This window comes from Chelonoidis abingdonii, chromosome 8 (genome assembly GCF_003597395.2).
Source record: "Chelonoidis abingdonii isolate Lonesome George chromosome 8, CheloAbing_2.0, whole genome shotgun sequence".
Classification (NCBI taxonomy): Eukaryota; Metazoa; Chordata; order Testudines; family Testudinidae; genus Chelonoidis; species Chelonoidis abingdonii.
Genome location: NC_133776.1, coordinates 78,546,973 through 78,560,615, shown reverse-complemented (window position 1 = coordinate 78,560,615; position 13,643 = coordinate 78,546,973). Strand labels below are relative to the sequence as shown.

The 13,643-nt window shown below is 43.0% G+C and overlaps 1 protein-coding gene across 1 annotated transcript; it reads right to left on the bottom strand.

Moving 5' to 3' along the window:
- Positions 1-573: 573 nt before the first annotated feature.
- LOC116834694 (syntaxin-3-like) lies at positions 574-3,255 on the bottom strand. The gene has a single exon (XM_032796964.2). It carries the CDS (start codon positions 3,166-3,168, stop codon positions 2,278-2,280), a length of 891 nt encoding a protein of 296 aa, XP_032652855.1. The 5' UTR covers positions 3,169-3,255; the 3' UTR covers positions 574-2,277.
- Between the last annotated feature and the right edge of the window lie 10,388 nt (positions 3,256-13,643).

Below are 13,643 nucleotides of genomic sequence, written 5' to 3'. Positions count from 1 at the left end.
CATTTTGGACGCTAAGGTTCAGAATTGGGACTTATGCTTATAACACCTTCTGTTGGTAAGAGAGAAGTTTTTGAGCTCACAAAGAGCTCTTCTTCAGGTCTGGGAAAGAGCATCACAGCTACATAGAAGCAGGGCCAGCTCCAGCTTTTCTGCTGCCCCAAGCAAAAAAAAAATAATACTGATCGGCTGCACTTCGGCAGCAGCTCAATCACGCCGCTCATTCTTCAGCAGCAGTTCAGCGGTGGGTCCTTCACTCCCTCTCTTCCTCTTCGGCAGCACTTCAGTGGCACCTCAAAGATGAAAAGAGGGACTGAGGGACCCACTGCCGAATTCTCACCGAAGACCCCAATGCCGAATGGGGTGCCACCCCTTTGTATTGGCTGCCCCAAGCACCTGCTTCCTTTGCTGGTGCCTGGAGCTGGCCCTGCATAGAAGGTGGAACAGCTTATTTAGCATAAGTAGTTAACACATATTTCAAGGGACCATTCAAGGTGAAGTGGCCCGTTAATATCTCTCCAGTCAGGGCCGGCTCCAGGGTTTTTGCTGCCCCAAGTTGCGAAAAAAAAGCCACGATCACGATCGGCAGTAGCTCCATCATGCCACTTTCTTCTTCGGCAGCAATTCAGTGGCAGGTCCTTCCCTCCGAGATGGACCGAGGGATCCGCTGCCAAATTGCCGCCAAAGTGCCCGACGTGCCCCCCCTTCCTCTTGGCTGCACCAAGCACCTGCTTGCTGGGCTGGTGCCTGGAGCCAGCCCTGCCTCCAGTCATGGGGGGTGAGAAGGCAGAAAAAAACCCAAAAACTACTTATACTAAACAATCTGTTCCACCTTCTATTTAGCTGTGACACTCTGAGTACCTTTCCTAGATCTGAAAAAGAGCTTTTGAGCTTCCACAGAGCTTGTCATTCTCACCCACAGAAGTTGGTCCAATAAAAGATATTACCTCACCCACCTTGGCCTTGTCTACACTGACACTTTAGAGTGCTGAAACTTGCATTGCTCAGGGGGTGTTTTTTCACCTCTCTGAGTGAGAAAGTTTCAGCACTCTAAAGTGGGGCTGGTTTTTTTTACAGCACTGGGAGAGCTCTCTGGTGCCTCGCCTACACCCACAGCAGCTCTTTAACATTGGCAGTGAAGACATACCCCTTGTTTCTCTGTAACAACATTAGACTGAATTCTTATGAAGATGACTAGATTAGATTAGATCAGATCCGATCCTTGGGAAAACAGCCTTGAGAGATTTTGCCAACATGCTCACATGCATTACTTTTGCACTACACTGAATCAATAGATACATAAAACATGAATTTTGAGCTGTAATATTGTTAGCCTGCATGGTCAGCGAGCACTAAATGAACAATTGCAAAATTACTGATAATATAATAAGAACTGGTTTTGTTTCTATCTTGAAAGTATCATGGAAACAGAAAGTGAATCGAATGAAAGAACAAGTCTGAAATTGTGCCTGATGACAGCTCCACCAGAAAACTGTAAAACGGAATTGCAAAGGATTAAAAACCACAGTTGCATTTAATCCTTTCCCCTCATTTCAAATCCACACATACTGTGTGAAGGAAAGCACAGCCCTGTAACAGGAGTTTGAAACAAAAACTACATATGTAAACATCAACACACTTCATTCATACTGCAGGTATTTCCACTCACTGGGAGTGTGATGGCACCAGGAGTGGAAGCATTTTGCAATCCTAAACACTTGTTTGTTTTACAAAATACGATAAACAATGAGACAACCCCATATTAAAAATCCAAGTAATAAAAACTTGACAAAGTGCAGAGATTATGGTTTTAAACCTGGGTGGAGGAGCATTATAATCAACCTGGGAAACTGAGCTGTTGTGTTTCTTTGTGTGCTTTATAACGACCGATGACATAATGCAAATATTAACAGGGGCTAGTTATGCAAAGTTTTATTATTTCTTTTTAAAGCTATATTTGATCAGAAACTCAAATATGCCTTTCTTATTAACATATATTAAATGTCTTAAGGACACTGTTGAAGATAGAACATGCAATCATCAAAGAATAGTGGAAACATGAGCTTGATTGCTAGTGTCCTACCAAAACACTCAGTAAAATCCTTCTTCATATGAAACACACAAGAAAACCTGCCTTCAAATCCATCCAAATCATGGGAGATTCCCTTCCAATGAGTCCGTAGGGCTAATCCATACTCACTGCCCTCAAAGAGCCCGGCTGCTACCAAGTTCTGTGTAACATAGCCACTCCCTTCCCTTGCAGAGTCCGTGTCCGTCTCACTACACTGTGCCAGCTGCGCATGATAAGCACGTGCAACAGGCACAGAGGCCCAGCACCGCCGACAGTGCTGCCGAGATCCGCGACTGGCGCTCATACTTCAGGGCTTTCTTCACCTCCTCGTTGGACTGAGACACGTAATCAAGAGTATGCAGGACGTTGTACTCAATGTTATTGATGACCTCATGCTGCTCTGAAACCAGCACCTCCAAGTGCAGGAAGAGCGAGTGCAGCTCACTGATCTGGGCCTCTAGGTCCAGCAGTTGTTGGTGGCGTACTTGGGCCATGGCCAAGTGCTGCTTGGCCTTGAGCACTTCCAGGTCCTGGCCCACAATCCGAGGAGCCACAGGGCTTTCCACTAGCTGATTAATGTCCTCTTCACGTAGGCTTAAGCCTGCCAGCTCAGTTTGCCTCATGATCTGCTCCTTCAACTTCTCCACATACTCCATCTCCTTGGCATAATGGTGAGTGATGATGTCTCGGTACTTGCTGATTAGGACAGAGAGCTGGTTCTGGTGGATGCGGTATCCTGCCAGCCACGGTTTGCTGTCTCGGGACAGTGTGTCTTGAATCCCATAGAGCTGAGGCTGGATGACTTTAGCCTGACTAGTGAAGGAGGCTTTAATGTTACTTAACTCTTTCTTTTCTTCATAAACGCTCTCCTCGGTGGTGCAGCACAGCACCCGCTGCTGCTTCTTGTGGATGCTCTCTGATAACTCCTCCAGTTTACTCAGGCCCAGCGAGAGATCTGACACTTCCTGGAATATTTTGCTCATGGGATTGGTCTCATCCTCCTTGAAAACAGGATTATCAAATGAGAGAGTATCATCAATATCCAAAGAGTCCTCATCTTCATTAACTCGGATCCTCAATTCCTCCAGTCTGTCCTTCATCTTCAGCTCTAGCTGCTGGCCACATCTGTGGCAGAGGGACACAAAATGCACACATCAGCTTTGTAGAGAAGTCAGAGAGAGTTAGGATCTTTTGCGTCAGTGGAGCTGTTAAAATCTTCCCTCCCAGAGCTAGAGCAAATATTGACCAAGGCAATAGGCTTACCCTGAGTTTACTCTGCATCACATGGCTAACTAATACCGGCTAGGTTAGATTGCATGCCAACAGTGGGCGGAACGCTTCACTGCTATACAGAAACTGCAGGAACCAACTTTTTTATAACAATCACAGGGAAACATTAAGGAAAGAGAAGAGCATATAGTCAACTAACCTGATAACAAGGTGACAGAATGCTAGTTCTGAAAAAAACCACAGCGCTCTGATCAGATACAAGAAAAACTAGAATTCACATAAATGCCATCATACAAAACTCTTTTTGACTTTCAAAGTATAGGATCAAATAAGGTGTGTCTGCTGAGCTTGTTTGAAATCTTATTGTCTTGGAGATTATCAATCAGAACTGTTTTATGCCTTGTTTAAGAGAAGCAAGAAAGAGCAGTGGAGAAGCATACCAATCTGTTGAGGGAAAGGGAGAAAGACTAGAGACATGTTTATGAGGCCTGGTCTAAACTGGAAACTTACCTGGGTGCAGCTATGTCTCTCAGAGGTGTGAAAAATCCACACCCTTAAGAGATAGCTATACTAACTAGCACTAGGTCAAGGGAAGAATTCTTCCATCAACCTAACTACAGCCTCTCTGGGAGGTGGATTACCTACACCTATTGGCATAGGTAATCTCTACACTGAAGCACTACAGTGGCGCAGCTGCACCCCTATAGGGTTTTTAATGTAGACATACCCTAAGGTTGCATTTCCTCTATAAAGCCTACTCTGGAGGACTACATTCAGCCTTGACGCAGTAAGGATTAAGACTAGTGCAGAGAGTTAGTAAGATGCTTCTTTTTCTTTTCCACAGAGTATATTCTATCCATGTCATTTCAGCAAAGTTCACCTGACATCATTGCCTATTGACTTCTCCTGTTACATTTTCTTGTGCCATAAAGTCATGTGACAGGAGTTAATTCCCTCTTCCTGTAAATATTCTTTAAATGGTATGTTACTTATCACAGCTAAAGTACGTAAGAGTACCCAGAACAACAACAATGAACAGTTGTGCGTTTCAGAGATCACTAAGTCCCAGGCCAGAACTTTGGCAGCACTCTAGACTCTAGGATCTCTAACTCAGACTTAGAGCATCAGTTTTTTCTTTGGTGCATGGATAATTTTCTGTGATTCACTCTGTGGGTTGTGGTAAAGCTCAAAGCTTATGATCGTTGGTTTCAACGACATTAGTAAACTGCTATGGGTTTATCTGTCTTTTAACACGTTCATAGTAAGTCACAAAATGAAATCATAACTTTGCATTTCTATATTGCCTGTCATCAGAGAATGTTAGGGCAGTTTACTAATCTTAATTAATTAAAGTCCTGATCCAAAGCCCATTGATGTCAACTACCATTCAAAACACTAAAATAGCAAATAGTATTAGACTTTAAAAATGGATAAACTGAGACACAGAGAAGTTAAATGACTTACCCAGCGAGTACTGCAGGTCAACAGTCCTGGCTCTCATTCACCTAGTCTAACCACCTACAGTCTCTCTCTTTCTGCCAAATCCTTGACTTCCTGCTGAGCTAGAATGCTATGGGCCACAGCCTGATCTCATTTACACCTGTGCAAATCTGAATTAGCTCCACTGAAATCAGCTACCTCAATTTTACATGAATGTGGCTGAGAGCAGAATTTGGCCCTGTAAATCTAGCAGCCCAATGAGAAAAATAAAACCCTTTATCACCAGTCTTGGCAACTCTAGTTCAACTCTACTTGAACTCTATTTTTTGCATCATTGTGGTACTTGTGCTGAAATTTCCTGTTTTCTATGAAGAATAAATACATATTTAATATATGCTGAAGGAGGCAGTTTAAACTTTTGGAAAGATGCACCATTACTCCTGATACCAATAGCAAAAAAACCCACTTTTTTTAATCACAATAAAAATTAAGGTGAGGACTATTTAACTTTTGACAGGTATCCTATTATTTCTGTATGGCTATGATTGACCAGAGATGACTGTTAAAAAAGGTAAAGGCATCAATGCACTGAAAGGAAGAACCTGACCCCTTCAAACTAACTGTAATGTGTAATAAAAGTCCATTTATAAACCACATTCATATAATAACCCATCTGAGAGCTATCAATGTGCCTTGAAAAACAGCTCTCAGTAATGATATAATTGGGGGGAGGGAAATGACTATATTTCATGACAAATTTTATTGAAAAGCTCAGAGGAAAAATCGTTTGTTTCCCCCACCACTGAAAAAGGCTGAAAGCATTTTAAAAAAGCAGAACTGCTGATGGGATGATAACTGGTAATTATCAGAAATTTCAGAGGATGAGTGCAGAGATTCCAGGTGAAATGGAAGCCTCAGCTCTTTTTAATTCCACCTGTAAATCACTGTATCTGGTCACACAGATTTTATGAGACTAGTTCATTTCTGCTGTAATATCACTGAACTAACAATAACAAGTATTATTTTGCATATTGTAGGTGTGATCACAATGTGCTAGGCACCTTCCAGACATAGGAACACATATTTCCCACCCCTTATATAACACTTTTCATCCACAGGTCTCAAAGCACCTTGCAAAATATTAGTATATCAATTGCTGAAATAAGGAAACTGAGTCATGGAGTGAATAAGGTCTCAATCCTGCAAGGTGCTGCGCATTTTAGCCCCAACCCAGCAAAGTATTTAAGCATGTGCTTAACATTAAGCGCATGATTAGTGCTACAATGGTTTGCTTTGCTGGATTGGAGCCAAAGTGCTTGGCAGGCACCTTGCAGAATAAGCCCTCATTGACTTGCTCAAAGTCACATAGATACAGAGCCAGCAAAGCACTTTAAGCACATGATTAATTTTAAACACCAGTAGTCCCACTAACTTCAATGGGATGACTTACATGCTTAAAGTTAGGCTTGTGCTGAAGTATTTTGCTAGATTGAGACCACAGTAATCCATAAACAGATCTGAGAGTAGAAACCAACCATCCATCCCCAATCAATTTCCCATCCACTGGACCTCTCTGCCTTCCTAGACTAACTGGGATGAACATGAGACATTGTGTTATGAGCACTACGTTTCTTTCTGTCCACATTCGTTGCCCACTTCACCCATTCCTGTGGGACTTAGAAGAACCACTGCCCATTTCCTGGCAGAAGCAAATTTTGCAAGTTTCCTTGTAGTTTTTGTTTAGAAAAAAGACTTCGCCACTGACCTAGCCATTAGACTCAGTATTGTGACTGTAAGTAGGGTTCATTTTTTAAGTCACTCCTTTAAATATCTGTCAGTATAGTCTTAATATCACAAACATGACATATAAACACACAGACCAAAAAACAACAACATGCATCCAAACATATTGGAAGTTCATATTTTAGTTGTCTATGAGTGCTGTAGAGCAGCTCGAGTTGTTCACTCCAGAAATTGAATCAGTTCCAAGCTAGTCCCAGAGTTAGTTAGCAGGTGGTTTGGACACTAGACCCCTAGCTGGGTCCATCTGTAATTAGCATATATAGGTGAGCAGATTTAGTTATAGTTTTACCTGCTTATAGCTGGTCACGTTAAAAACCAAAACCATCATTCATGGAAATCTAGGGGCACTGGTATCTCTGACTATGAATGTCGCAGCTCAGGTAGCACATCCCAGACAAAACACCTTTGCTTCTTTCAAATTCCTAATCAGCCCCCAGCACAATTTAGAGCAACCCCTGGAATGGCTGTCAATTATGATGGCCTGAATGGCTGCAGATCAGAGTGCTCCGGCAATGTACATTCCCACCATTGGGCAAGACTCTATACCAGAAACTGTGAGGGGTTCCTTTGCCAGCCCTATAGAACCACCTTTTCTCCCCACATACACACACTTCAGAGAAATCTGCCTGGATTTGGGCTTCTTTATCATCTGAGGCAGTATAAATAGGAAGGGTCTAGAATGCAGCTTAGAATCAGGGCCACCCATTCATATTCTGCTTTTGGTTACAATGGTGTAAATCCAGAATAAATCCATATGCTCTCCGTAAGTCATTCAGATTTAACAGGGTGCTGAACTTGACTCATAAACTACACTATTAGAGGCATCCCATATATTTATATTAAAGCAAGCTAACAAAATAATATATTTTACTCTTACACACACACGCACACACACACACACACACACACACACACACCCCTAGCCTCTTTCAAGACTCCAATCAGCTCTGGACGTGACTTGATCCTCTCTCTTTGTTGCACTTTAGAGAAACCTGGCTCTGCAATGAATGCAAATGCTTTGCTCACACTGACTTGCATTGCTCTCTTCTTTCCCCTTCACTTTTGTTAAAACTTTATTTTCTGCTCCCTCTCATTCCATGCTTTTCCTTCTCCTTCCCCCCAACTCTTCCCAGGGCTCATACTGACATTTTGTTAGTGAGCTAATTATTCGCTCTGCACAACATCTACCACCCATCCAGATGTATATATCTCAGCACCTTGAAGTAACCCTTACGCTTAAACGTTAAAAGACGGATAAGCCCTCTTTTGTTAATACTACGGAGGCATTGTGCTCAGCTTCTGACACTCTCTGATTGGCCAAGAACTTGGAAATGTAAGAGACTTTTAGTGTAAAGGTCACAGAGTGTTTATTTTAAGGATGGAAACGTTCTTTTTGGAATAGATGTTTTCCTTTTTACCTCAAGAGCTCATTTTGTTGCAGACCAGTCAGCTTTCTGGTCTTGTTACAAAATCTATAATAGTTACCATTTAAAGTTTCCCCAATATGCATTTAATGTAGACCTCAGTTTAATATATGAAATATCAAACAATTATTAAATTATTATTAAATTATTATTAAAAGGGCTGCTTGCCATCTTTTTGACTAAGGTTCATATATAGTGCCCATTTAATCTCTGTCAAGTCCTCTATTCCACTGGTAGATAAATGGATGCAGCAATCTACTAAGTCTTTTCCTTCTCTAGTTACTCTGACCCTACATGCTGTGCCATCCATTGAAAAGCAACATGGATTTGTAAAAATGTGTGATGGGATGTACTTGGCCTTTGTGGCCCCCTGCTAGATGCCCCACAGTCCTACCACATCAGGCCCCAGGAAAGCAGTAGCAAAGGTGGGTCCTCCAGGCCTGCCTATAGAGGCTGCATAGACACAGCCAGACAGGGCCCAGCAGGCTCAGATAAAAGGAGCTACAGGGGCTGAGCAGGGCAGTTTCTGGCTGGGACAAGATGGGCAAGGAAAGGTGCTTGTTGTGGGAGTGCCAGAAGAGAATCAGAAGATGGGTTCTAATGATAGTTATGTTCAGTGAGGAGGAAGAGTATTTGAGAGCTTCAGTCCTGAGGTCAAGGTGAAGAAAAAAGGGGCTACATGGGAAAAGACCCAGGGAATAGCAGCAGCAAACTGAAGGAAGCAGTATGTGGCTGCTGTGTTTAGGGTTGCTGGGCTGGAACCCAGAATAGTGGGTGGGCCTGGGTCCCCCACCTACCTACAAGCCAAGTGGTCTGAACCCATAGAAGGACTAGGCTCTGTTTGAAGCCTAAGTGAAGAGCAGGAATTGAAGGGGTCCAGAGACAGGGTTGAAGATCCTGGCGAGGGCAGACAGTGTGATGAATTCTTTGCTATCCCAGGAGACGTTCATCCATTTTTGACTGAATGACTTGGCTGGAGGGCTGAGCCACTGAAAACCTAGTAAGGTCAACAAGCTACAAGGGGCATCTGGAGCAGGTGAGCTTGAGTGAGTGTCCCCATCACAGAACACATAAGGCCTTTTCTGACGCTCTCGCTCATTTTCAGTGGGGATTCCCATAAACACCCCTGAATTTTCCTTTGAATCTCTGCTATTCTAATAACTCAAACTCCCATCCTTGGGGTTATGCTTGACTCTCCTTTTTCCTTCCCTCCTCACATCTAAGCTCTTGCCAGGACTACTTGTTTCTCCCTCAGTAATATCTTTCTATAAGACTCCCCTTTTCCCCACTCTCCGCTACCAAAACCTTGGTTCATACCATGATTCTAGCTTCCCTATCTTACTGTAACCTCCTCCATTCCAGTTCCCCTCTTCACCCTTCAACCTCCAGCAGCTAAAATCCTACCCTGCTGCTCTGATCATGCTTAAGTTCCTTTGTGGACTCTCTCTCTTTTCACATATATTTTGAACTCCATGAGTGAAGTCCTGACCCCAGTGAAGGCTATGGCAAAACTCCCCCTGACTTCAATAAGGACGGGTTTAAACCTCCTTTTGAAACACTGCACCACTCTATCCCTGCTTGTAGCTCATCTCATCTCTCCCCTGCACTTAGCCTGCTTTTCTCATCTAGTTCCTCCCTTTGTCTTCTATTCCCATTCTCCCATCTGTGCCTATATTTACTGAAAGCTGTATACAGGATGCATTAGGCCCACCAGCTTTCCAGATACATTTGAGATCAGATGATTCCAAAATATTTTCTTTATCTATGGATGGTCTGAACTAGTGAGATAAGGCATTTCAGTATCTCATTTGTGGTATTAGTATATGGTGTCGTATCATGACCGGGGCTTGGGCACCCAGGTACAGTGGTCAGAGCAATGGTATAAGAATGTCCATATTGGTGAGACCAGTGGTCCATCTAAGCCCGGTATCCTGTCTTCCAACAGTGTCCAGTGCCAGATGCTTCAGAGGAAATGAACAAAACAGGGCAATTATTGAGTGATCCATCCACTATTGTCCAGTCCCAGCTTCTGGCAATCAGAGGTTTAGGGACACCCAGAACATGGGGTTGCATCCCTAACTATCTTGATTCTGGCAATGATGGACCTATCCCCCATTAACTTATCTAATTCTTTTTTGAACCTAGTTATACTTTTGTCCTTCACACCATCCCCTGGCAACAAGTTTCACAGGTTGACTGTGCATTGTGTGAAGAAGTATGTCCTTATGTAACACTTCATTATTCATTTTCCCCACATCATCCATGATTGTGTAGACCTCCATCATATCCTCTAGAGTCATCTCTCGTCTAAGCTGAACAGTCCAAGTCTTTTTAATCTCTCATATGGAAGCTGTTCCATGCCCGTAGTGATTTTTGTTGTCCTTCTTTGTGATTTTTTTCTAATTCTAATCTCTCTCTTTTGACATAGGGTCACCAGAACTGCATGCAGTATTCAAAGCATGGATGTACCATGGATTTATATAGTGACATGATTATAATTTTCTGTCTTATTTTCTATCCCTTTACTAACAGCTTCTAACATTGTTAGCCTTTTTTGACTGCCACTGTACACTGAGCAGATGTTTTCAGAAAACAACCAATGATGACTCTGAGGTGGTCAGGTCTAATGGCCAGAGCAGTGGGGTCAGAAGCCTGCACCAAAGGTCAGAGCTGGAGTCAGGAACCAGAGCCAAGAGTCGGAGCTGGGGCCAGGAGTCCAAGAGGTAAGTCCATCATTATGGCTGATGGAAAAGTCCACTTTGTTGCACAGACACTTCCTGGAACTCCTCCTGGGCTTAAGTAGGGTGCCTGGACCACTCAGGCACCATGAGAGAAGCTGTCATTCATCTTCCAAGGCAGTACTTCCTGGGGTATTTATCTCCACAGGGTCTATGTGGTAATTGCATGCAGCCCTACCATGGCTGCCAGGAAGTGGTGTGGAGGCATCAGTCACCCTTACCCTACAGATCCAGCTTCCAGTCCCATCCTCACAGAACCTCACATCATGGAAGATTCACTTCAAGCTATAGCATCAGAGCATCATTCGCTCAGTATTGCCACATCATGCTCTTTGTGAAGGATGTATGTGGGAAAGGTATCGTCACATTGCTTTGGAAGTCGTTTGGAGGCCAAAATGTCCATTAGCTCTGAGCTAAATGTCAGCCCATTCGCACTGAAGCCCCTTGTGTATCACTCATCTGGATGTCCTGTGCACTATGGCCTACTGAATTAAACATAGGCTTAGAAACCAGCATACCTAGGCTCCAACCATGGTTCGGACAGTGCTTTGACTTGTGCTATTGGGCAAGTTACTTAACTGCTCTATATTTAAGCATTCTCTCTTAGTAAAATAGAGGATAATGCTTACCCACCCATGTAAAGAGCTTTGAGATCTACAAATGAAAAAGCTCTATATAAAGCATAAACTATTAAGTTCTCTCTCAAACAATCTCCCTTGAATCAATTCTAACAACCTCAAATAGTTCTATAGGGAAAGGTGAGAAGGCTTAAATAAAGGGAAAATGCATTGTTGAACTCATTTCTGTCTAAGGTCCTATCGCTTTGCTCTTCCTATTTGTCTCTGGCCTTCCTTACTGCCCTCCCACAAATTATCCTTACTAGTGTTTTCCCTTTAAGTGACTTTCACAGCTGATCACTGGAGGCATACTACTCCCCTCGACTGGCATCTTTATCTGCATAAAGTATGGGATTAATGCAAATAAACCAGCAGTGCTACTCACTTGATTGTTGTGGTTTTTCCATCTCTGACATGGTTACAGCAGTAAATGCTGGAGAACACTGACACTCCCTGAATGTTTTCTTTTAACGATCCTCACTTCGTTGGCAGGTTTTGCGACACCTCTTCCTTCTTTGACACTTAACTAAAATTTTATTAAAAATTAAAAAAAAAAAATAATAATCAGAGGTCGAGTGTAACAAGCTCTTACTTTTTGGATTAATAGTTACCTCCCAGATCCCCAAATAATTATAGTTGAAATGAGTCACCTGCTCTGGGAAAGGCAGAGAACAAATCATTGACAGCTGCAGAGCTGCTCTGTTGGAGACATTCTGACATGATTCAGATCACTGGAAAAATATTGCTCCCTGGAAGCTTGGGAATTCAGAAAAGAGTTAAAATCCAAGAAAGAGAAGTGGGGACTGGGTAAGACAGGCACTGATGCCTAAAAGCATTGAGAACAATTCCCAGTAAATGCACTAAAACTTTTCTATGGAGTTTTCTTAAAGTTTACGCAGACTTTACATTTGGTGTCTATGGAGGAGTATAAATGACTGCAGGCTGGCTCCTGAAGGCAACCTTTGAATGCCTTGTAATTAATCTACAGGGCACGCTCATTTTGACATGCCTGTGTACTGTATGCATATGCATGTCAGATCTGTTGAAAGGTTGTAGGGAGGCACTACCTGAAATGAAGACACAATCTTGCTATAGAGAGAGATATTTTAGCTATCTCCATTTGTATCCGGGGGAAGAGGGGGAAATGCATGATGTTATAATGTGATATAAAGGTTTTATTTGCACACGTTTGGAATAGCAGCATCATTCACAAGTTGTGAACCTGCAAATGAGCAATGCATGTCATCCCAAATGACAAATAAAACATGGGGCAGATCACTCACTGTGGGGAGGGTAAGAGCATAGGTCTCAGCGCAGGAGTCACTTTTACCCCAATGAAATGGAGGGGGAGTGGTAGCAATGGTTATAATCCACTGGGAAAGGGAAGAGATAAGCTTTCAGAAAAGGCAAAAGGCCAGGTTTGCATCATCACTTCCCAGTCTGGCAGCTTTGGATGCAGCCAGCCACAGAGAGCTGCCACAAAGGAATTTATGGCTAATTTGCAACTGAAACAACCAGTCAACCAGAGCATTTTTTAAGGTTGAAGGATGCAGTGTCTGCACAGAGGTGAATTCTGATAATGCAGCTGTTGCAGAATCTGGGAAAGAGGGTTCGTCCGGGCAGAAAGCCTCATTATGTGGTTATTGCAAATGCACAAAAGGCTGCCATGGAGCCCATTCCTCCTGAGGAGATGAGGGAGGAGCAGGAGGGTGTTTCTGGGAAATGCTGGCTAAAATGAAGTGGTTTAGCAGGAGAAGTTTCACAGCAAGCATTCATATTTTTTCACCCTTTTTATGTTACAGTAGCAACTGCAGGCCTCAGTCAGTTACCAAAGACAAAGCTCAGATGCTTTCTGGTGGGAAAGGAAATAAGTTTTTTCTGCAAGGACAGAGGCCACACAGAGGTTTGTAGGGTTGGGGCAATTCCCATGTTGTTGCCCTCCTACTGCTCATCCAGAACAAGCATCAGCAACAGTAAATACACCTCCTGTAAGACTGTCACCATTGAGATGTCTCTTCTAGCTGAGGCAGATATGGCAATTCCTGCAATATCTTTGTGAGATCTTACTGTGTTAAGTTTCCATGTATCATTGTGGGCCAGGTATTTATGTAATTCCTCAAGGGAGGATGATTATAACCCACCAGGAATTAAGAACAGCCAGAGAGGGAGGTGCAGAAATTAGGCAAATTTCCCCAGGTTGTAACAGCTCCAGAGAGGTTCTACCATTTGGATACACTTGTACATACTTCTTCAATCTGAAGTCTCCTGAAACCAACTAATACGAGAAAGGACTTTTGGATAAACAGCCTGAGTTTAAACTAAC

Bases quoted from the DNA above. Each gene is read 5' to 3' on its own strand.
- LOC116834694 (XM_032796964.2), bottom strand. From the start codon at position 3,168: ATGAAGGACAGACTGGAGGAATTGAGGATCCGAGTTAATGAAGATGAG.